The following is a 24,245-nucleotide window of genomic DNA, read 5'->3' as shown; positions in this document are numbered from 1 at the left end:
ACCACCACACCACAGTCCCTGGAAGTAACAACCCCATCCTATGGTGCTCTGCTCCCATCTAGGGACTGGCTGCACCAGAAGGCCCTGGGGAGAGTTTTATAAAAACCCTGATCCCCTGGCCCCACCCCAGACCTTCAGAAGCAGAATTGTGAGAGGTGGAGCCTGGGAAATCTGAACTGTAAAACACTGCCCAGCTGAGAATGGGAGGCAGCCAGGTTTGGGAAAAACTAATGCTAGCTGCACTTAACTATTTTCAGTTATGGGGAATCTTACTATTTCCCCAAAACACCCATTTCATCTTTTGATGGCTGTAATTGGTAGATTTTAGCCCCCTGTTGTTTTTCCACTAACTGGCCGTATGGTGCCCTATGGGATGGCTCAGACAAGCCAAATTTCTGCCACATGAGAGCTCTTTAGATACTAAACGTGGTGTGCATGTCCTCCCAAGTCTCTTCTTTGACAGGCCCGGTCTCCCCTGGACCCAGCCTGAAGTCCCTGAGCCCACCACACCATACCCTCCCCCTTTGCTTCTCTTCCCTACCTGAGCACTCGCTTCCAGCGGTTTTTATCATTCTGAAGCAAGGGACCCACAAACAACCCATGTGGCTCTCTGACCAGTAAGGAGCCCCATAGGCCTATCACCTCCCACTTTCTGGACACCATACGTTTAATAATGAGGCCTGTTACACCCAGCCCTTCTCGCTCAGGAACACAGTGGCTAAGAACACAGGCTTAGGGTATCCAGCAGACACTGCTCTGATTCCAGACATTACCACTTACTAACTTAGTGCAACCCTGGGCCAATTCCTTAATTTTTCTGAGCTTCAGTTTCTTTATCTGCAAAATGGGTACATTAGTATTTTTGTCTCAGAGGGTACTGCAAAGACTGTTATAACGCATATAAAGCACTTGGCACAGGACACAGCACAGAGAGATGCTCTCAATGAGGTGGCCACATATATACAACTATGACCATGACCTCTGCTTTCTCCTCCTCGTTCCCTAACCCAGCTCCACGCTGGGTGGAGCTACACGTTGGTGACCCTATTACCCCCGGGGTGCAGATGCGCATGCCCGATGCTTCAACTTCAGGGCATATCATGTGCCTTGCCCTTTCCATTTTCGAAAATCATAGCATCAAACGAAACAGCCCGGACTCTGAGAACATGATGCTGCTCAGCTAATAAATACCAAGACTGTCCAGCTTGGTCATTGCCAACAGCAGGCCGGAAAATGCCACCCCCTCTCCCGCCTCCCAAGATGGCTTCCGCATGGGGTGGGGGGAGGACAGGGGCAAGATTTCAGCTGCCTCCACACAGATAGGAAAGTACTGGGCAGGGGGTGTGGTAGATCTGGTTTGAAAAAGGATATACCCAATTTTACCACTTTCTATTTGAGAAAAAAAATTTTTTTTTTTCTCAAATAGCTGGGGCAAACGTCTTTCTGCATGGAAGATGGGTGAAGCTAAGCTTCAGAGATGAAAATACTGTTCACTCTTCTGAGGCAGCTGGGTGTGCCCTGTCCCCTGAGACAGCCCTGGGCAGGGCAGTTTCATGAAATACAAGCTCTAGAGCAGGGACATGACCCAGTGACCTTCTGGAGCCCCTCAGATGCTCAGTAGTACTGGAGACCCCAAATTTGCCATACGAGGCCCAGCTGTGGGCTGCCAGCCCAGGCTGATGATCCCTATAGTCTCAGCATGGTCAACCCAGAGGACATCCTGAGTTCATCAGGCTCCCCCACACACACCCTGATGTGGTCCAAGACTCAGGGCAGGGGAATTTTCCTACCCTTGCATATTGGGCCGGGACTGGAGCAGAGACTAACCACCCAGGGCCCCCAGCTCCCAGAAGAAAATCCTCTCCACGGCCAGAGCTGAGTCAGACACCATGAGGGGGATGCCCAAAGGGCACCAGAAACCCTGTTACGTTAGACCCTCAAAGGTCTCTGGGTCTGGCCATGCAAACAGAGTAGAATAGTTGAGGGCAATTCTACAGCTAAGAAAGACTATCCACATGCAAATCTAACGCATGCTCCATCCCCTGCAGGATGAGCTTCTGGCCCGCAGACCCCATAGCTGGGCTGGTGGGGTGCCGCAGGGCCTCTCAATCACACCAAGGGTCCTCCAGGGAGGAAGGGAGTCCAGCCTCCTTCCGTCCCCTCCTTCAGCCCCCTTCCCGCCCAGTGCTTTCTTTTCATTGGCAGGTGTGGAAGCATCTTCCCCAACCTGGATTTTTTACTCTTTCTCTTAAGGAACAAAATGGCTGAGTGTTTTGGTTTTCAAGCAGCCGATCCTGGAACAGAAACAGGAGGCAGGAAAAGAGAAAAGGGCTGTCTCACACCCTACACGCGGGAGAGCTAAGGCCCCAGAGGCAAAGGGCTGAGGACAGGTAGGCCAGTGGTCCTCCCCCAAGGTGATATGCCCCTCCCCCCCCAGGGAACGTGGAACAATGTCTGGAAATATTCTGGGCTGTCGAATCTAGAAGAAATGCTATTGACATCTGGTGGGTGGAAATGCTGCTAAACATCCTACAGCACAGAGGATGGGGCCCGGCAACGAGCAATTACCCAGTCCGAGTTCAGGTGTGCCGCAGCTGAGGCGCCGTGAGCCAGCCTGAGGGCAGAGGGAGTTTGGGGTGTGAGAGACAAAGCTCGGCGCTATGACTCACGAGTCCTGGTTTCCAGTCCCCACTGTGCCGCTGACTCGCCACGTGACCTTGGGTAAGTCATTTCCCTTGCCTGGGCCTCAGTCTCCAAAGTGGTAAAATGCGAGAGAAGAACAAGATGACTCTGAGCTCTAAAAGAGCTGGTTCTGCGCAGAACCACGAGGAGGAGAAAGGCACGGGTGTGCCGAGCGTCGAGGGGTTGAATGAACGTCAGGTGGGCGGAGGGGGAGCACAGCGAGAGCCCTGCTGCCCGGTGGGGTGGGACGCTGTGTGTGGGATGAAATCATGTCCACAGACCTCCTCAGGACCTCCTCCCGCCTTCCAGCCCAGCGCAGAGGGGAGGCAGGGCTGACCTTGAAGCTCAGGGAGGTGGAGGGAGGGCAGGTTCTGGGTACCCCTCACACGGCCCGGGCCTTCCAGGGTCTCCAAGTGCCCCCCCACCCAGGACCAGGCTCAGGATAGCATTCCCCGAGATGAGGGTAGGAGCGGCTGTGCCAGAGGATTACTCAGGAAGGGAACTGTCAACACGCAGGCAGATGTCCAGGTGGGACAAATGTCAGGGGCATACCCACACACCTCCTCCTGCCTCTCCCCACTCTTACAGCCTCCCGAGGCACAACCACCTGGAGAAGGATGGAGGGAAATGGGGAGGGGGCTGCAGAGCTTGAGGACCCGGGAAGAATGGGAGAGTGCCACAGAACGGGGATGGCAGGTTATTTACTGTGTGTCCACCCTTCGACGGATGCTCTCACACTTGCTTCCACAAGTGCCTTTCAAGGGAGATACTATAGTCCCCATCTTCCCGATAAAGAGACTGAGGCTTGGAAGTTGTGGCTTGCTTAATTAAGATCACATGGCCAATCTAACTCTGAGGGTCATGCTTTTTCTGCTTCCCAGAGGGGAAGAAGGAAGGAGAGGGAGGGGCAAAGGGGGAGAGCCAGAGGCATCCACCAGGAAGAAGGGAGTGAAGAGTGACAACCAAGCACAATGCTGGTTCAGAACAACCTGCCCAAAACAGGTGGTCCCCTAGGGCTTTTACGCATGTAGCCTAATGATGCTTCCAGGGCTCCAAGCATTCCTGGAAACTTGTAGGGAACCACTACAGGGCTGGTTCAAAATTCACGCAAAGGAACCCATCTCTGCACTTAGGGATCAATCCCCATTCTTGACCCCAAACAGGCCCATTAAGTACCACACATAACTACTGGTTATCGGACTGGCCATGCAGTTTTATAATTAGAGCCCCCATCACCACTGTGGGGCGTGCGGTGGGGTAGAGGTCTATGTGGGTCTGTGAATGAGTGGTGGGTGTATGTCGAGTGGGGGGCCTTTGTGGTTCTCTGCGTAGGCGCTGAGTATATGCAAAGGGGTCTGTGTGGTTCTTTGCCTGAGTGCGTATGGATATGGGTGTGGGTGGCAAAACTGGTTGGGTCTCTGCAACCCAAATGGAAGTTTTTCTTTCCCAAATGGGTCCTTTCCCAAATGGGTCCAACCATGTGCATCAGCATTAGGGAGGCTCATATAGGCATCTCCATGGGGGTCTGCTAGGCAATGTGCATGAGCTCACACACCTGAGCAGGTGTGGGCCAGAAGCTGGCAGTCCCTGCTGCAGAGGGACAAGTTGGAAGTGACTCTCCTGACCCACAGAAGCTACAGAACCATGGGGTACAGGCCTGGACAGGACGCAGGAGCCAGGGCACTACCCCCAGGCTTCTTTTTCTCCTTGTGTCACATGAAGAGCACCTGCCTGGTTCTGGAAGGTTTGCAAGCAGTGTTCAGACAGAGGGAGGGGGGGCAGGGAGGCAGGAAGGGAGAAGAAAAGATCTGAGCAGCTTTGAGCTTTCATATCAAAATCTGATCTCACTGCCCCTGGAGAAGGAGGAGAACAAACATCAAAGAACACTTTGCTGCTGACAATTTTTAAAGCTATCAGAGCAGCCCAAGGCAAAGTCTCTGACAAGCATCAGGGCATTGACAAGCCGTAAGGATGTGAAGGCCGGGGTGGTCCAGGATAAGCAAGGCAGTCAGAGCTCCTGGCGCCCACCCACTACAGCTCCTCAGCTGCTTCCCAGACAAGGGAGTCCCACTGTGGCCTGGATAAAGCCCCCGGGGGTTGGATAGGCCCTGGCCCTGGAGGGTAGGAGAGAGACCCCAGCAGGTCTGCCATCTGGGGCAGGATGCCCCACGTCCCTGCCAGAGAGTCCTGTGCTTGCAAATAATGCTTGAGCACAGAAAGGGAGGGGCAGGAGAAAAGGGAGTTTGAGGCGAGACTCCAGAGTCCCCTTTGCACACAGAACCTTGTTGGGGCCTTGTCGGAGCGCTCTAGAATTTGCCTTGTTCCCCCACAGCCATGAACCAAGGTCACTCACCCCATTTAGACAGATGTGTGGGGTGGAAGGAACCTCAAGAAAATCCAGTCCTGCCACCAGTTCTCCTTTCTCATGTCCCCCCCAAGGCAAGACAGTTCTCCTGGATGTCAGATCTCTCTGCCCAGCCTGCAGCAGCTAAATCCCACTCTTTCCCACTCAGTCCTCATATCCCTAACCCGCCACTGCACAATAAACAGACCTAGAAAAAAGGCTGTCTGGTAGCAAACAGCAGTAGCCTGGGAGTCAGGGGCCAGAGTACTAAGGAGTGATCCTCGAGGGGCCTCAGGGTGCTCCTCTGTGCAGTGGGAGAGCATAACCAGATGACCCCTGAACTCCTGGTCAGCTCTAGATGCTCGAAGATCCAGCTCAGAGAAGATGCTCAGCCAGGCACTGAGCCTGATTCTCCTCTCCTGCTTGGTCCCGCCCGGGTGGCTCCGGGCTCCAAGCTCATCTGAGGCTCTTTCTGCGGCAGCCCCAGGGCCCCCGGGGGCTAGGACAGAAATAGTGACTTACAGGAAATCTGGAAGTACACGCCCGGCTGCAGAGCTCATGAGGGCCATGCCGGGCAATAAAGAGGCTGATTTATTTTCATCGGTGAAATGCCGAAACCCAATCCCGGGAGCGAGCTGACGCAGCAGAAAGCAGCAGGGAGTGCCCCACCTGGAGCAGAATTAGCTGGATCGCAGCCTGCCAGGTCTCACCACGGGGGCTGATGAGGGGAGGGACGGCCGGGGAGGCCAGCTTAGCCTGTGTGGCTCCAGGTCCCTCAGGACAGCCTCCTCGCAGCCTGCTGCTGGCCAGCAAGGGTCTCCAGAACGCAGGCGCAGTGATGGCAGAGCCAGGCAAGCAGGCTTTCCATTTTAACTCTTGTTTTCAGGAGTCTCAAACCCTCTGAAACCCAGGCTGCTAGGTCCACATGCTCACTCGTGGGGGGCGGGGGGCAGGGGGCCAGAGCTCCTCAGACCCCTGCCCCTGTGAAGTCACGGTGAGAAAAGGTGGGCATCAGAATCCCAGCCTCTACGCCCACCTGGCTATGCAAACACTGGTAGGTTACTTAACCTCTCTGTGCCTATTTCCTCGTCTGTGAAATAGGGACAAGACTAGTCAGCTCACAGGAGGGTCCTGAGGAGTACAGGAAATGATGGGTACCCAATAGTGTCTCACGTATGGAGCGTACGTATAGAAGGCAGAGGTGGATCTTCCTCCGAGTCCCTAACCAAACTGCTGGTGGGGAGTGTCAATCAAAACAACCCTTACAGAGGCCACTTTGGCACTATCAGAATTACATATACATGTATTCTTCACCCAGCAATTCCATTTCTACAAACTCCACTTCCACAGATAGAATTGCACAAACCAAAATGCGGTACGTACGAGGTTATTCTCTGCAGCATTTTCAAAAATGACAAAAGACCAGAAACAACTTAAATGTCCATATTACTTAAATACAGTTAAATAAAATACCAGTTAAATAAAACACAGAAGGGCGCCTGGGTGGCTCAGTTGGTTAAGCGACTGCCTTCGGCTCAGGTCATGATCCCAGGGTCCTGGGATCGAGTCCCACATCGGGCTCCCGGCTCAGCGGGGAGCCTGCTTCTCCCTCTGACCCTCTCCTCTCTCATGCTGTTTCTCTCTCGCTCGCTCTCTAATAAATAAATAAATAAAATCTTTAAAAAATAAAAATAAAAATAAAAAAATAAAACACATGGGCGCCTGGGTGGCTCAGTTGGTTAAGCGACTGCCTTCGGCTCAGGTCATGATCCTGGAGTCCCTGGATCGAGTCCCACATCGGGCTCCCTGCTCGGCAGGGAGCCTGCTTCTCCCTATGACCCTCACCCCTCTCATGTGCTCTCTCTCTCTCTCTCATTCTCTCTGTCTCAAATAAATAAAATCTTTTAAAAAAAAAAAAATAAAACACAGAACAAGTGTACAGTGGGAGGGATACAACTGAAGAAAGGTAAAATGGCTCTTTACAAGCTATTATGGAAGGGTCTCTATGACACATCATTAGATGAAAAAGTTCAGGATATGGGCCAAATCCTTGCAATGGCTACCAAACCCCCCGATGACCTGGTCCCCATTACCTCTGACCTCACTGTTTACAGCCTTCACTGCAGTGACACTGGCCCCTCTGATGCTTCCCAAGCCTATGTCTCAGGCAAGCTGCTGCCTCAGGACCTTTGCACTTGCTGCCCCCCCTACCGGCAATGCTCTTCCTCAGATATTTTCTTGGCTGACTCTCTCACCTCCTTCAAGTCCTCGTTCAGATGTCTCCTCCTCAGTGAGGGCTGGGCTGATCAGCTTTAAAAAATTTCAACTCACCCCTCAACCCCCCCCAACCACCCTTATTCTGCTCTATTTTCTCCCAGAGTCTTCATCACCTTCTAGCATGCTCTCTCGTTTACTTATCATGTCTTTAAAATTTTTTTCATTGTCTCTCTTCTCCCACTAGAATATAATCATGACAAGGGCAAGGCTCTTTGTTTTGCTCGCAGCTATATCCTCAGTATCTAGAACAGTGACTGGCACATAGAGTAGGCTCTCAGTGAAATATCTGTTGACTGAATGAGTGAACGTTACAGAGGACAGTCCATGTACCAAAGAACACACGCAATTTGTTTTTTCTTTTTTTCTTGTCGGTGGAGCGGATTCAAGGTTACCCTTACAATCATGTTATTCTCACTCTCCTGCACTCTGTTTTCTCAAATGGAAGAGAAAGAAGAAACATTAGGGCTGCACCAGCAGTCACCATAACCCATAGCCTGGGCATCACGGATGACTGGTGCCAGGGAGGCAGGACCCGTGGAGGTGAAGACCCTGAAAAGACCCTGGGAGCTAGGGCTGGCTCTGCCCCCAGCTATGGGTGTGACCTTCACAAGTCCCCCAACCCCAGAGCAGAGGGAGGAGCTCTGCATGGGAATGGAGCCTGGTGTTTGGAGGGTGCCAGGGAAAAGGTTCAGACACCCAAACCTGGTTCCGCGTGGTAGAAAGAACACGGAACGTGTAGCCAGAGGTCCAGGTTCAAAGTCCAGGTCAACACCTACGATCACTAAAAAATGAACTGACTTGCACTCCGGGAAGCATTTTATAAAATAGCTCCCAAGGTCAAGTAGTGGTATCAGTAACAACAAACATGAACTGCTGACTTAGTGTGCGTAGGCACAGACCTAGGCGCCCGCAGATGATCTCATGTAATCCCCAGCCCCAGAGGAGAGGTGCCATCCTTGCCCCACTTTACAGGTGAGAACACTGAGGGTCAGAAAGGCTAACCTATCTGCCCAAGGTCAAAAAAAGGCAAACAGACTCATCTGCAGCAGGATTCTGTGCTTTTTGTGTGTGTGATTTTGTGCTGTCTTTTCTCCGACTCTCCTGGTTCTCACTCCCCTCCTGGACCCCGGTATGCGGCTCCCTAGGCGCTCCCCTCACCCTCACCTCCACCCTCTCCAACACTCCCACCTTCACGGGCTCCAGCATCCCACTCACCCACCCCAGGACGACAGCAGTGGTGAGAGCAGGGTCAGTCTGAATCGACTGCTTTTCTTTCCCTCTGCTAGCTAGCCTTGGCGCAATGTTGTTATGCCACTTCTAGACTGGGAAACAATTCTGCTCTCCATGCCACGTCCGCCTCCCAGACCCAGTACAAACACAGCCCCTCTGCAGAGCCGTCCCCCTCTGAGCGCCACCGTAGCTGCCCCTCTCCTGAGAAGCCGTGGCCCCTGGCCGAGATCCTTCTCGGCGTGGCCTTGGGACACAGCGGGTGGTGCCGCACCCCCTCCCGCTCTGTCTGCAGGCAACTCCAGGGCACGACTTTCTACAACATCTGTAGCGCCGGGGCCAGCGCAGTGCCCGCCACCTAGGAGGTGATCGGTAAGGATTCGGGGGAAAGAAAGGAGAGAGCAAAGGAAGGGAGAGAAGGAAGAAGGGAAGGAGGGCAAGAGGGATGATGGGTGAAAAGAAGCCACAGCTGGGGAGGAAGCAAGATCTGATTAATGGAAGCTTCAATGTCTTTCCTTGGACATAGTTAGAGTCGGTATATGGGGTCTTGCGGGCTCTAGCTAACTTGCACTTGTCTACAGGTCTGGCAGAGGAGGAGAGGTGGGGGAGGGGGAGAGTGCTCTCCTCCAGCCCTGGCTGGAGCTGGATATTTGAGCAAAGCAGGAGGGCAGACGTGCGGCCCAGGCCACTGGCAGGAGCTCTGGTCCGCTCCGAGTGTGGCTCCGGCCTTCCAACCTCCACCCGATGGCAGAGATTACAGAGGACCGAAGGCACATTCACTCCAGAGGGTATTGGTTTACTGAATGTTCCACGGGCAGACACTACTCTCCCCGCCTACCAGCTGCCTCGCAGAGCAGAGCCAGAGAAGGGTCTGAGGGCACCAGGACAAGCCCCGCCTCGCCCCACTAAGCAGGTGGCTGGCAGATGCTGGGTCAGTGGTGTCATCTTCTCTACCCACAAGGTCAGGCCGACTTTGCATTTGGATTCTCAGCACTCTTGATCGTTGCAGGAAGTCAACAGAGAGGACTCCCCCAACCTGGGGGAAGAGAAGGTACCAGATCCTCCTCAAGAAGCCATTCTATCCCTGCGTCTGTCACTATGTCTGTGCAGGTCATCCCACATTGAGATCCATCTCCCTTGCCTCTTGACATCTCTGCCCAAGGGTGCCAAGAGGACAAGGACCCAACCTCCCCACCACAGCTGATCCCCTCTCACAGCCAGGAAGTTCTACCAGGTGGCTAACTCAAACCCTTCCTGTTGCAGACTAAGCCCTGTGTCCTACAGGACATGACAGAACAGGGACAGAAGATTTCTGCAGCAGCTGTGAATTTCTCCCTCTCTGCCCATCCCTGTCCCCCCAACCCCATCCCCTGAAGTCACATGCCAGAAGGGCTGCCCTCTCCAGCAACCAGGTTAGGATTTCCCAACAAAAATCAGTCTGGCGCCAAACCCCAGGCTCTCGGTCAGACGATCACCCCCTAAAACCCTCTGCTCAGAGATATGGGGCAGACACATCACTCTGGGATCCCTGGAACCTCCTCGTGAATTATTTGGGACCACCTGCAATCTTGCACTCCTCTCTTCCTGGTTCCTCCCACATCTTCCCCAAAAGTTCAGAAGACAAGAAAGCCAAACCCGATGAAAGTAGGTCAGGGGCAAATATTCAGCATGGGGCACAAGTGTTCTTCCAGAGTGGGCACAGGGGCTATGTTCCCCCGCTGCCTAACTGTCTCACTCCCAACCCAAAGGGGCCACCTTCTGGAGGAGGGGCTACCCTCCCTCATCCCGCCTGGCCTCGGGGAGATGAAGGGACACGGGGCCATGTGGGTGACTGAGGCACTGCGGGGGCAGAAGTCATGCACTTCTGTCCTGCTCTGCTATCCAGGGATCCAAGACGTGGCCTCCCTCTCTGTGTCATGGGGCCGCTTTCCTAGGCCCGTTGAAGCACCAGCTCTAGGGCTGGAAAGAGATCAGACCAAGCAGCCGAAAGCACTTCGGGCTGGAGATGAATCATCTTTTCGATCAAGATCCTTAAATACTAGGAAGGAGTATCGATCCCTAACTCTGGCTCCAGACCCCCACACTGGAATCCTGCCTCCACCATTTACTCAGGACACTACCTTGGACGAGGCCCCCAACCTCTCTGCTCCTACCTGTTTCGTCATCTATAAAATGGGAACCCGAGTTGCAACCAGATGTCAACGGGGAAGTATTGGGATCTCAGTTGTGACAGGTCCCGGGAAGATGAACGCCTCCCGCCGGGAGTAAGGTTGGCGATCAGCACGCAAGCACTGCAGAGAGACCCGCCGACATCAAGTGAAGGAAGACACAACAATCCACAGAAGGGGAGAAAACAGCCGCAAATCACTTATCTGATAAGGGACCTGTCTTCAGAATAGATAAAGAACTCACAACTCAACAGCAAATGGACAAACAAAAAAAAGGATTTTTTTAAGTGTGCCAAGTATGTGAATAGACATTTCTCTAAAAACAGATCTATAGTGGCCAGTTACCATGTGAAAAGAAGCTCAACATCATTAATCATGAGGGACACGCAAACCCAAACCACAGTGAGATCCCACTTCATACCCACTAGGACGGCTAGAGCCCCGAAGACAAGAGGCGGTGAGGATGCGGAGACACTGGAATCCTCAGGGGATGTAAGATGGTGCGGCCACTTTGGAAAACAGTCTGGCAGGTCCTCAAATGATTAAACATATTGCAATCCTATGGCCCATAAATTCCACCCTTAGGTATCTACCCAAGAAAAAGTGAAAACCAGAGTCCACGTGAAAACTGGTCCACGAATGTCCACAGCAGTGTTCTTTAAAATATCCAAAAAGTGGACACAAAGAAAACATTCGTCAGCTGAGATATGTATGACCAAACTGTGGTGTGGCCATAAATGGAGTGTTATTCAGCAACCCAAGCAAAGCACTGACCCACGCTCCAACATGCATGCACCCTGAAAGTATTATGCTCAGTGAAAGAAAGCCGCGTGCTGGATAATTCCATTTACAGGAAATCTGCAGAACGTTCACATCTGTTGGGACAGAAAGGAGACGAAGCTGGGGATGGGGACAAGAAATGGGCGGTGGCTGTCAATGGCGGGGGGGCGATGCAAAGTTTCCACAGTTAGGTTATGGTGATGGTTGTACAACCCCAAATATACTAAAACCCACTGAATCGTACATTTTAAATCAGGTGGAGTGCCAGTATTAAGCTATATCCATGAATACAATTTTATTACATGATATTGGGAATATATAATATTAGCTGTTATATATATATATATATATATATATATATATATATTTTTTTTTTTTTTTTTTTTTTTTAAAGAGAGAGAGAAGCCGAAAAGTGTTCTGTGGCTGTAAACTACCTCACACACACCCATGTCAGGAGGAAAAGGATCAGGAAGGGGGAGAGTCCAAGAGGAATTTTGGAGAGTGTGGTTTTGCTGCTGGGGGCTTTTCCCCCAATCCCAGTGAGTCTTCCAGAGCACAGAGCACAGAGCACAGGGGAGACAGAGCCTGGCTCAGGCCCGAAAGTCTGAAAGGTGAGAAGGCAGGCGGGGGGACAGACAGAGGGGCTGCCTTGGCCACCTCCATCCCAGGCTTGCCTGAGGCCGAGAGCACGTAGGCCGGCCTGGGGCCCCCTCAGATGCTGTCCGAGAGGGCCACCTGTTGGGCTGAACAGACTTCAGCGGGAGGAGGCTGCAGGGAGCGAGGGACGCGTGGGCCCAGAAGGGTTGTCCCCCGCCTGAAGGAGAGTGTGCCCGGTGGGCAGGAACCCCCTCCTGATTCCCTCCCTCCTTCCCTCTCTTCCCATAAGTCGGGAAAACCCAGTGAGCCTCCTCAAACACGTACACACACCTCAGGTGCCAGGCAGGAGCCAACAAAGGGGAAGAGAGCGGACTGACTGAAGTGCCAAGTCCACTGGCACTGGGCACATTGTCGATGGACCAGAAGGGCTTTCATTCCCTGAGAGTGGCCACAACAGGCCCGGGACTCGCCCTATTACCATGTGGGTGCAGGGACAGCAGAGAACAGATTAAGGGCAGTGGTAGACAAAGAAAGGGGCTGCATAAGCACACCCTACAAGTTGTGCCTAGTAGTCCTACTGGGGAGGAGTAACCAGGAGAAAGGGCAGTTGGTGGTGCCTGGCTCCAGCTGGGTACCAAGGCTCGCTACCATCTAGTCATTGGCGCTGGTACCATGATCATCGTTAGGGCTTTAGAGCTGAATCCCCTTTGGAATCCATCCTCCTCGATTCACTGATAAGGGAACTGAGAACCAGAGAGAAGTAACTTTTCCAAGGTCACACAGCAAGGTGATGTCAGAGGCAAGTCTCCCAACTCCCGAGAGAGCGGGGCTCCCGGAACAGAGCCAGCCTATAGATGGTTCCCAGGGAGTAGAGGGGCCAGAGGGATTTGCAATTTTTCTCAAGAAGAGAGGGCTTGTATACATTTAAATCACCTCTCTACCTTCCCTCCTCCAGCACTTCAATAATAATAATAATAATAATAATAATAATAATGATAATAATAGACACAAATTACCACCAGCATAGTAAATACCAGGCACTCTGGATTTCACCTTTCACATACATTACCTCATTGGATCTTAACAACAATCTCATGAGGAAAGTACCGTTATTGTACCCATTTTATAGATATGACATTTGGGTCTCAGAGAGGTAAAGTGTCTTGACCAAGAAACACACTTATAAACAACAGGGCTTGGAACCAGATCTAGACTCTAGATCCCACAGACTTCATCCCTATAGTAGATCTTAATCTGTTCAACATTATTTCCACTTTCCATCTTCCGTGCACCATTTCTCTGCCCCCTTTGAATTAGGCTTGGGTGTGTGACTTGCTCTGGCCAATGAAATGTCAGCAGAAGGCACATGTGTCACGTCCGGGCAGAAGCAGGAGGCACTCACAGTGTCCTCCACCCACTGTGGCAGCAATGACGGAAACAGCTATGGGATGAAGCCACCACCAGCCTGGAGTAAATACGATGAACACAGGCCCCTTGCCAACCCACATGAACACAGGCCCCTTGCAGCATGGGCAAGAAACATATATATATGTTTTTTGGAGTAAGAATTTGGGGTTTTTTTACCCAGCATAACCAAGCCTCTCCTGACTTCTACAACCACCACTGAGCTACACTGTTCTCCCTGCTCCAAGCTCACGAGGTGGGAAGGTCTGAGAGGGAAATACAGCAGGTCTATCTTAGCGCCTCCCAACTCACAGAAAGAAACAATGATCAAGCTCAAATAAACAGAAAGAACCAGTCCTCCGATCCCCTCATTTTACAGGAAATAAGGGAGATCTAAAGAAAAGGAGTTACCAAGGACACCCAAACCCAAATCTCCAGGCCAATGTCTGTCTGGGTCTGTCTGTCTCTCTCTGCTGGTCTCTTACTTATTTCTCTCTCCTCCTCACTCTCTATTTGCTGTGTCTCTCTCCCTCCCTCTTTCCTCTCTCAAAAAAAAAAAAAAAATCAGAGAATTCTTGGACAAGCCCAGCTCAGGAGAAGTCACCGCAGACCAGGGACTCCTGGCTGCCATCACAGAGGCTCTTCCCCGGCTCAGACAACAGTGCTTTAGGAGGCACTGGGTGTCCTACAGAACTGGAAGTTCACCCCTGAGGAAGGGAATGTCTCTCCTCACAGATCCTGAGGGCTGAGAAACTTGGGCACAAAACCACACCCCCTTGTCACCAGCCCCTGGCTCTTGGGGGACTTCCCACAGAAACAAAGGAGGGCCTGATGGGCACCACGCAGGAGAAACCCAGAAGAGGGGTGGTTCCCGGCTGCCCTTGCCGTCTGCAGCCAGGCCCGGGGGCTTGTCATGGTCTCCATTCTTTCTTTTGGCCCTGAGCAATCCGCTGCTGTGCCCAGCACGCACCCCTCTTCCCCGATACCCACTTAAGGTGCGAGAGACCCTGAACAACTCAGTGTCCAAGGAGGTTAGGGGACAGGAGAAGTGAATGGGGACAGTGAGGCAACTCAGGCCTGGCCAGCCTCTGGGCTGCTTGGAGGTGGAAGGCAGCCCACAGCTCTCGGTATGGAACTCACTTCCGAGAAGGCTTGCCCTGGAACACTCTGGAGGAATTTGGAGGCTGCTCTGTGCAGCATAGGCAAAAAATACAGCCCCACTCCCACCCACAGGGAGCTGGGATCTGGGCACGGGGCTTCAGAACTCAGGCCAAACAGCTAATGGGGCTTCTGGAGGCTGTGAAATGTGGTGTCAGCCAGAGCGCTGAGCTGGCAGGCTCCAGACCAAACCAGAGGAAGACAGAGACAGCCTGCAAGGAGGAGGCTGGTGGGGGGCCAGACCATTCTCCCCTCCCCCCGCCCTGGACCTTCTCTTCCCCCCCTCCCCCAACTCAGGACCAAGGCTCCAGGCATCCAACTACAGGCAACCCAGAAAACTCCTTCCTCGGTGTCATGGGCTGACGTGTTTCCCCCCCAAGTTCATATGTCGAAGTCCTAACCCCCAGTACCTCAGAAATGGGACTGTATTTGGAAATAGGGCCTTTAAAGAGGTAATTAAGTTAAAACGCGGTTGCATGAGTGGGCCCTCAGTCCCGCCTGACTGGTGTCCTTATAAAGAAGGGATCAGGACCCAGATGCACACAGAGGGAGGACGGAGGCAAGGGAGAAGCCCGCCCTCTACAAGCCCCACCCTCTACAAGGGCTGTTGACACTGTGCTCCCAGACTTCTGGCCTCCAGAACTGTGGAAACATGCCTGTCTGCTGTTGAAGCCGCACAGTCTGTGGGATTTTGTTGTGACCGCCCACACAGACTCAGACACCAGCCCGTGGGGTTCACCAGACGGTGCTCCTCCCGACGTAAGGAGTCCCGGAGATGACAGGTGCTTTCCCTGCTCCCCAGACACATGTCCCAAGGCCTGGACTCTTCTCCAGTCAGAAAGTTCTTGATATTGAGCTTCTCTCTGATTCTTCACCTTTTATCACTTCCCCTTCCTTCCGGCCTGAGTGCAGGGAGCCATACGGGTCCCTGAGCATCCATGGTCCACCACACACAGGCAACTCTCCCTTTTCCCTCTATTTCTGGTTCAATTACTGGACCTGTACAAAGTGAAACGGCCTGCCGCGTGTGGTGGTGAGCTCTCTGCCCTCTAAAGGTGTGACAAGTTGGACAAGCATCTGCAAGGACCACCCGAATTACGGGTGTGGAGCGCTGAATACGCTGAGCTCCAAGGGAGGTGGGAAGGGACCAGAGTCAGACCCCTGGATTCAACAGCAACCCCATGTCCTATGTCATGACCTCCCCCTCAGCACAATACCCGTCGGCACAATGGGGTCAGTACAACAAGAGTGGAGGTCACGCAAAGTGGGGCTCCACGCGTGAGGGTTTCCTCCCCCTCTGGCAGATCCCCGGCCTCTCGAGCCTCAGGGTCCTCACCGTGGCAGGGGGGGCATCAGACAGGCTCCATGACTGGCCCGGGCCACCCCAGAGAACAGAAGTCCCATGGATTTTCTTCCCTCATTTTGCTGCCGAGATCGCTCAGCGATGTCCTGAGGGGGTGGAAACTTGAACTGGGAATGGGGGGGCTGGAGGGAGACGGGGGTGCAGGCATCAAGGAAGGGGTTAAACACAGAGTAGTTCCCGGCACAAAGGGTTAAGTCAGGGTCTCCTGCAGGAGCACGAGGAACAGGGGGTGGAGGGCTGAGGGCCCTCACCGCAAGCAGGCGGCCCTCGAGGAGCAGCCCAGGCCAGAGATAATCTCTCTCTGTTCCCCAGTGCCTGGCTCAGCGCCCCCTGCCTTCCCCTCTGAGTCACCCGGGGGCCTCCAGACGGACTGGCCTGGCCTCTCCGATCCCCCTCCCTCACCAGGCCTGAAATAGGAGAGGTGTGCCACTTCCAGAAATGGCCTCACCTCACCTCAGACACACCACCCCTCCCTATTTTGCGAGGCCATCCCCTCACCAGGGCATCGCACTGTGAGCAGCCCCACACCCTCCTGGGTGGGGGAGGGGGGCAGTGTAGGGACGTCAAGGGATGCGCCTCAGCGCTTCCCTGCACTGAAGCCCAGCTAAGCACCTGCCGCGGGCCAGCCCGGTGCCCTCCCAGCTGCTACGCTCCAGGTACCGCTGCGTCCAACCCCTCCCTCACCCTGAGACTCAGGACAGGGGTCCTCTGGTCGGCCCAGCGGTGAGAGGTGGGGACGGAGGGGGCAGATTCATCCAAGCTCAGTGGCACCCAGGGAGTGTCACGGGACCTGGCGCCCGGAATACAGGCATCTGTGGTTACCAAAACAGCATGGTGGTTAGCGCTGGGTTCCACACCCAGATCTGCTCTTTATTGGTGAGGCAACCTTACACAGGTTACTGAACCCCACTGTGCCCCAGTTTCCCTACCCAGGCACGATAACAGTGCCCACCTCACAGAGTAGCTGTGAGCGTTAGGTGAAATGGTGACTCGCAATGGCTGGAGCGTGGCAAAGCCAGAGCGGGCTCCCGAGGCCAACGGGCGCCCCCCTTAGCCTTGTCTGCAGACGCCTGAGATGCTGGCCACAGTCACAACTGACGTGTCAGAGACTCCTGAGGAGCCACGACAGGCCGCCGCCCCCGCTCCTACTCCCCAGAAGGTGCTCCAAATGATTTGTCGACCCAATCCCCCTTTCACAGCAGAGCAAACCGAGGCCCTGAGAGGACAGCATCTTGTCAGAGGATCTGAACCTGGATAATCTGGCTCCAGAGGCCACATTCTGGACCCCTACCTAAACTGCTTTCCATGAAAATGGGTGCATTATGCCAACGACACCCCAAGTCTATAGAAGAGGAAACTGAGACCATAGGAAGGCTAAGTAAGGCCTTCAGTTACAGAGGGGGGCATCTGGGACCTGGACCGGACCCAGGCAGTCGGGCCTCAAGCACGCGTGCTCACCCACTCTACTACAGCACCTCGGGCTTAGCCTGCCTCTCCCGGTCCGTGACTTCCTCGGGGAGCAGGCAGAGCCACCTGGGGTACCACATACCCGCAGAGCCCATCCCCCCAGCCCTAGGGCCACTCCAGGGAGCCCCCAGGCACCTTCCAGGCTCCAGCTGGAGCCATCTCCTGAGCACCCCAGAAGGTGCCCTTACCCTTACCCCAACTAGTACATGGGGAAACTGAGGCACAGAGTCTTGTCCACAACTAAGGAGACAGGCCCAGGCCTCCTACTTCCCTCTCTGGACCAAGAAAATTAGCCAGAAGAAAATGCTTTTCTCTCTGGGCCCCAGAACCTAGAACCTTCCAGAAGTGCCTCCAGCCAGGAAGAAAAGCAGGATTGGAATAATGACCACTGCTCCCACCCGACGGCTGGCTTTCCTGTCCCTGTGGGGGATGCAGCCCAGCGGCGGCGGACAGGCAGGGTCTGTCCCGGTGACCACCCCAACCGTGTAGCTCCCGGTCCAGGCCAACCGTAGTAAGGACAGGCCAGGCCAGGGAAGAGGACAGCAGAGCCTCCTTCTGCTTCCCCTGCCTTCCCTTCCCACTCTTCAGGCACAGGGCCGGCTTCTCAGCCTCCAGACAGGAGCCCCTCTGTCCCTGCAGGATGAGCTGACCTTTCACTGGTCACAAAGTCCCACTGGTTCCGTCCCCCTGCCTGGGGGAACGGATGACGAGAGAAGAGTCGGGGGCTCACTCAGCCTCTCCTTCCTCCCCGTTCCTGCCTCTCACCGCTGTGGTCCCCCTCTGCTCCGCCATCTGCCCCTTGCCTTCCCTCATGGCCACTGTGTCCCCACCAGGCCTTCCCCAGCCTCTCCTTTCCCCTAACTAGCTTACCTTTTGTTTGCCTGGCCCTTTACAGTTTACGGAAGGTTTTTACATTTACCATTGCACAGAATCCACAGCAGGGAGAGATGGGGAAACATTGAAAATACCTTCAGATTGCCAAGTGCTCTTGTTAAAAATGCAAACATCCCCAGAAGGATGAACAATTAGGCTGGCAGCCACTGGTAGCTCAGAACTAATTCATTTCATCCTCTGCCCTTCTCCCAGCCACTCAGCACAGCAGAGGGGGCCGGGCAGTGGGGAGGAGTGCTTGGGGCGGTACCTCAGCAGGGTGGGGTGTCTGGGCCCCTGGGGGGAGGATGGGGAGGACGGGAACTAAGGTAGGCTTGAGGACAAGCCATCCACTTCGCAGTGCTGCCTGTAAACAACATGCTCTCATCAAGCCCTAAATTCTAGCCCAACCACCGCCCGCATCCCACTCGCTCTGAAATCTGTCATTCATTCTGGTATCTCAAAGGTCAGAGGGAGAATCTTTTTTCAAGAAAAGACCTAGAAGGCTTGCAGGGTGGAGTCAACAAATCCAGAATGCTGGAGAAGAAGGTGGAAGGAGGCAGGGGGGTGCAGAGGATCGGGAGAAGGTGGGGGCCGGCAGGACTGGCTCTCCCTAACCCGGATCTGCCACAGGGCCCAGAGTCCCTGGGACGGCACAGCCCCACCCTAGGACCAGCTGCAGCCTGGAGGCTGGGAGCTGGTGTCCTTGAAAGGACATATCCTGGGCTGGCCGTGGGGGTAAATCAGAAGACCCTTCCTTCCAGGGGGGGAGGGGTCTAAGTTATCCCCAACGGAAGACTGGGGATGGGCCGACAGTCCTGAGGATCCTTCCAGCTCCCTCATGCTGCAGTCCCAGGACCAAATCAGAAAAGCGAGTCTATGCCAAACCCCAGACAGGCGTCTCAAGGGCTCCTGGGCTCCAGGCATGCTAACTTTTGGAAGCCCCGCCCCGCCTCCCACATTCAAATCAATCACACAAACAAATACAACCCACAACTAACTCTCAAGGACTGAACTGAGTTGCAGTTGCCCACTTGACATAATGCTAGGTTTTGTAGCTAAATTAAACATGCATTAATTTCGACTGCGGCTTACTTTTCAAATTTTGGAGCCTATCAGTTTCCAGCTCTCAAACATTTTTGTTGGCTATTGATGAAAGCTGGTAGGCCCTGCATGCTATGTCTAAGTCCTAGTGCTCTGAAGCCCCAGGGAAGTCAGGCCACGAGCCTGGAGACCTCTTAAGAGCAGGTTTCAAAGAAATCTAACAAAGCGCTGCGTTTGCTGCACGGGAGTTTTGTCAAATGCCACTCAAGGCCCCCTCCTCCAAGGAGCCCTCCCAGGCCACTCCACCTCTCAAGAACTCCTCCCCTGCCAGTCAGGTCATTGTGGCTGTTTGGCTGCATTCTTTAGCTCTGTCTTCATTATTTCATACATTCCTGTTTTGTCTTATAGTCCCCCACCCAACTGGAGCTCTCCCAGTTGCCCTGGACCTGTGCTCTGCCTCCTCTCTGAACCCCGTACGGTGCCACAGCCCACCAGCAGTGCCGAGGCCACGGGAACAGGGCAGTGCTGCGTGGAGGGGAGCTGGAAGCCCAGGTGCCACCTACCCTCCAGGCCGTCCTCTCGATGCCCATCGAAGTTGTCATAGGAATCCCAGCGGATGAGGGGGTCGGAGGTGTTATAGTCCACCGACACGCTCGGCCCGTTCTCCAGGTGTTCCATGCCTGAAGGAATGGGGCGGGAGGGCAGTGAAGAGAAAGGGGGGGGAAAAAGGATCAACAGCTGGAAAAACAGAAGAAGCCAACAGCTCCCCCATGGCTGCTCCCTGAGGGGCTTCTCATTTTCCTGACCATGGTGGGGTGCGGCCAGGGGCTTAGAGTGGACAGAGAACCCAGGAGTCTGGTTTCTTGCAGTCTTCTTTTGTCTTGTTTTGTTTTATGGTGGGGGTGGGCAGAGCAGAGGGCGAAGGAGAGAGAGACCCCCAGGCAGGCTCCACGCCCAGCACGGAGCCCGACATGGGGCTCAATCCCACGACCCTGAGATCATGACCTGAGCTGAAATCAAGAGTCAGACGCTCAACTGACTGAGCCACCCAGGCGCCCCTGGTTTCTTGCATTCTTGAAAAGGCTCGTACCCGGTTATAGGGGTAAATCAAGACAGGACTCTGAGGAAAGAAGGAGAAAGCTGGGGGGCCCTCTGGCTAGATGTCTGACTCTTCTTTTTCCATGTCCCAGAGGCCCCTGGGGCAGTGCCAGGAGACCAGAAAGTCTGCCCCTGGAGTCAGGGGTAGTGTGGAAGAGGTTTGTGATGAGCAACATGGGGTCAAGGACAACAGGGAAATCACGGCAGGACACTGAGAGGACACAAGGTCATTCTAGCCATCCCCCTGCCTCCCACTTAAGATGCTCCCGGCTCCAGGCAGAAATCTGAGGGGAGAAGCAGTCTCTCCTACACATCCACAGAAAAATGAAGACCGCACAAGCCGCACGTCCTGCCTCCTAGGGCAAGTCCCTTTCCTGACTTGGCAGTCCTTCCTTGAATTTTCCCAGAGTCCCTCCATCTGTACCCTAACTTCGTCTCGTCTCATTCTAGTCTCAAATAGGATGGAGAACAACTGGTCTCCACATATAACCAGTCTAAAGGCTTAACAGCTATTATTAAATTGGCCTTCTCATCTTCAGGTTGAACCACCTCAGTTTTCATAAATACTTCTCATCCATCTAGTACCTCTGAATGTCCCTTCAGCCACTCCCTCAATCTGCCACAGCCCCCAGTCTCTGAATATAATGGGATGGTGACCTAATGGGACCAGTTTATCCAGCCCAGCACCTCTTGGTCAGCTCTTTTATTTTTATTATCCAAAGAATAAGTCATTGGTTCACATTTAGCTGGAGGTCCACTGTGATACCCAGATCCTTTACTGCTGGCCTGCCTCTCATTAACTGGTAACTTGATAGTTGTAGAGCGCATCAGTGGGAGAATGCTGGGGGTGGGGAGAGGACAGGTTAGGATGGAGGCAAGGGGGTGGAAAAATGAACTCTAACAAGCTTATACCTTGAATTTTCTCTGGTCCATAAGAAAATACAAATTCTACTTTGCCATATTCTGGAAATCTATCATCTGAAAAGGGAGAAGGAAAGACAAAAATGAGCAATTAATTCCCAAAAAGGACTCCAACTTTAATCTTTCTGGAGAAGGTTAAAATAATATGCATATATATGGTTGATAATATCATATACACACAATGAAATAAGCCTCTTGCCCACCTTTGGCCCCGGTCCTACTTGCCTGAGATAACCATTCCCAACCATTTCTATTTCTTGTTCCACTAGCAGTTACTTCTAAGACTCTAAATAATAGCCACTATTTTTATGCCACCATTTCCTGATATACCAATTTCAAGTAATCTCCATTGATTGACCACCATGAAGATAATGAATTTGGCCCACTAATATCGCTCCCACCTCCTTTCCTATTAAATCTAGTAGTAGTAGTAGTATTTATTCTGATTGCCTTTGAAACTTTAAATACTATAGCTAAGCCTCTATTTCTTGAGCTGTCCATTTTCAGTGGTGTCCCCTGACTCCCTCCGTGTAAGAGGACAAAGTTTGTGCCCCCACTTTCCCCTGCCTCTACCAACTCTACCTTTATGTTGTCTGTTACCCCTTTATTTTTCCCTGTTAAGACTGATAAGATTTACATTCTGTTATGTAATTATCATGGAATCTTCTGCTTCTGCCCTCCTGGCTCCAGTACAGAAGAAACTCATCACAGAAACATCTTTCTACTGCATGAGCCAGACTACATTTGGGGGGATCAGGCTCCTCTCCACCCCCTCCCCACCCCCCGAGCCCCAGCTCTACTCTCTGCTCTTGGCCTAAGCCCAGTCTGGACAGATTGCCATCCACTGCTTGTGAGAAGAGAAGTTACAGTAGGGATGGTAGCCACCCATCATGCCTATGCATGTCTCCATCACTGCAAGCACCACTTCATTGTACCCCGCTTATGTGTCTCTTTCTCCCATGGAACTGTGAGTTCCCTGAGGGTAGGGCCTGACTTCTTTCTCTTTGTATCCCCAGGGTCTAGCACATGCCTGGCACACATAGACCCAAAAGTATTTCTTGGTGGATGGATGGATGGATTGGGATGGATGGGTGGATGGATGAGTGGATGGGTTCAGATGGGTAGGTGGACAGATGGATGGATTTGGATGAATGGATGGATATGGATGGTTGGATGGATGGATAGATGGATTTGGATGGGTGGGTGGACAGATGGGGGAGTGGATAAATGGATGGTTGGATGAATGGATGGATCTGGATGAGTAGGTGGATGGATGGATGGATGGATGGATGAGTGAATGGGTGAATGGATGTGGATATTGTCCCAGGTCTGAATGTGATACAGACAAAACCTTAAATAGATAAAGAAGCAAAGGGAGACACCACCCTAACCACATTTCCTTCCCTCAAAAAATGGTTCCCCCTTCACTGTTGCCATAGGTCCTCCATTATTGCTCTTCTACCTTGTGGTATTATTCCTTGCTAGGTCTATGTCTCTATTCAATGAGCCCACCTTTGAAGGCATCATCAAGATCTTCCTTCCCAAAGACAACCCCCAGGTCATGGATGGCACAGGTGTGGAACTGCACTCGGAAGATGACATCTCGGGCGGGGCTCCGGAACTTCTTGTGGTAGCACTTCAGCTGGGTGGGAAGGAGAGCAGAGCCCATCAGGGGCCCCGGGAGGGGAAATCAGGTCTCAAGGAGCCTCCTTATTAGCTCCATGACTGAGACCCCAGGGCTCACCCAAACCTAATGAGGGAGAGGTCACCAATACCAAATAGGATCTCAGAGCTATCTGGGGAAACTTCTAGAAAGCAGAATGTTGGAGGCCAATCTCACCCTGTGGGAACAAAACTGTCCTCCCAAGAAGTTCCTGCACACAGAATGGAAAAAGTAGGAGTGAATTTAAATTGCAGGAGGAAAGACTGAAATTAGAACTGAGGGAGTCCTGTCACCACAGGAAGCAAGGAGGTAACAGCTCACAATGGCAGATATTTCCCTGGAGATATTCTAGAACAAGAGACAAGCGCAGGAGAAGGGATGTCCAGCTCTGAGGCAGAGGAAGGCCTTGCAGGAGGACTGAGGGCCTATGGCCCCAAGGCTGGCGGCCCATAGGAGTGACAATCTTGTCTGGGGAGGCAGGAGGAGAGCAGGAAGACAGAAGAAATAAAGGGAGGAGGGGGCTTGAGACAGAGGGGCAGCACTCACCAAGATGTCTCCCTTCAAGAGCAGTCCAGGCTCGATGGTGATGCAGATGCTGGTCTGGCTGTCTCCTTGGACGTTGCTATGGGGAGAGGTGAGCGGAGAAAAAGAGAGCTGCTGAGGGGGGCGGGCAGTGCGCTTGCTCCCTGCTCCCCCTGCCAGAGGGCTCCTGGGAAGGCTTGCTGCCTCTGTCCCTCAGCCCTCTGTCAGATGAGATCCTCCTAGAAGAGGTCCTGGCCCATCCCCCCACACCCTTGTCCCTGGTCCTCGGCCTTGGGCCTCCGGCACCCCTGACCTCTCATTCGCGTGGAATACCTACTAGATGCCAGACGTGTAGACAGGCTGCATGGCCTGGTAGATCCGGAGAAAGGGCCGACACCCTGTAAGGGAGGGTGGTGTTAGCGCGGATGGTATGGGGGAGAGGGTTAAGGAAGGAAGGGCTGCGGAGAGGAGAGGTAGGAAGGAGAAATGAAAAGAGAAAGGAGGAAGAAACACTAGCTTTTCATCTGAGAGGCATTTTTAGGTTTACAAAACCCATTGCCGCATCCAACATCACGGGCCAGCAGGCACCGCCAGAACCGACCCCTCGAAGAGACCGGGGCTCAAAGAAAGCTCAGGAGGTGGCGCAGTCGACACTCCAAT

At 53.3% G+C, this 24,245-nt stretch overlaps 1 protein-coding gene across 7 annotated transcripts in view; it reads right to left on the bottom strand.

The window, feature by feature from the left end:
- TNS1 (tensin 1) overlaps positions 1 to 24,245 on the bottom strand; it is a 201,539-nt gene that overhangs the window by 57,183 nt on the left and 120,111 nt on the right. For all 7 annotated transcript variants that reach the window (XM_032402452.1, XM_032402457.1, XM_032402469.1 and 4 more), the window contains 5 exons: positions 23,923 to 23,983; positions 23,610 to 23,685; positions 22,913 to 23,042; positions 21,392 to 21,457; positions 19,945 to 20,061 (listed from right to left, as the gene is read on the bottom strand). In XM_032402452.1, coding sequence (XP_032258343.1) covers positions 19,945 to 20,061; positions 21,392 to 21,457; positions 22,913 to 23,042; positions 23,610 to 23,685; positions 23,923 to 23,983 — 450 coding nt within the window. The remainder of the gene's footprint in view (positions 1 to 19,944; positions 20,062 to 21,391; positions 21,458 to 22,912; positions 23,043 to 23,609; positions 23,686 to 23,922; positions 23,984 to 24,245) is intronic.

Source organism: Phoca vitulina, unplaced genomic scaffold, assembly GCF_004348235.1.
Source record: "Phoca vitulina isolate PV1807 unplaced genomic scaffold, GSC_HSeal_1.0 scaffold1, whole genome shotgun sequence".
In the NCBI taxonomy this organism is placed as follows: Eukaryota; Metazoa; Chordata; class Mammalia; order Carnivora; family Phocidae; genus Phoca; species Phoca vitulina.
This window is presented reverse-complemented; position numbering and strand designations above follow the sequence as displayed.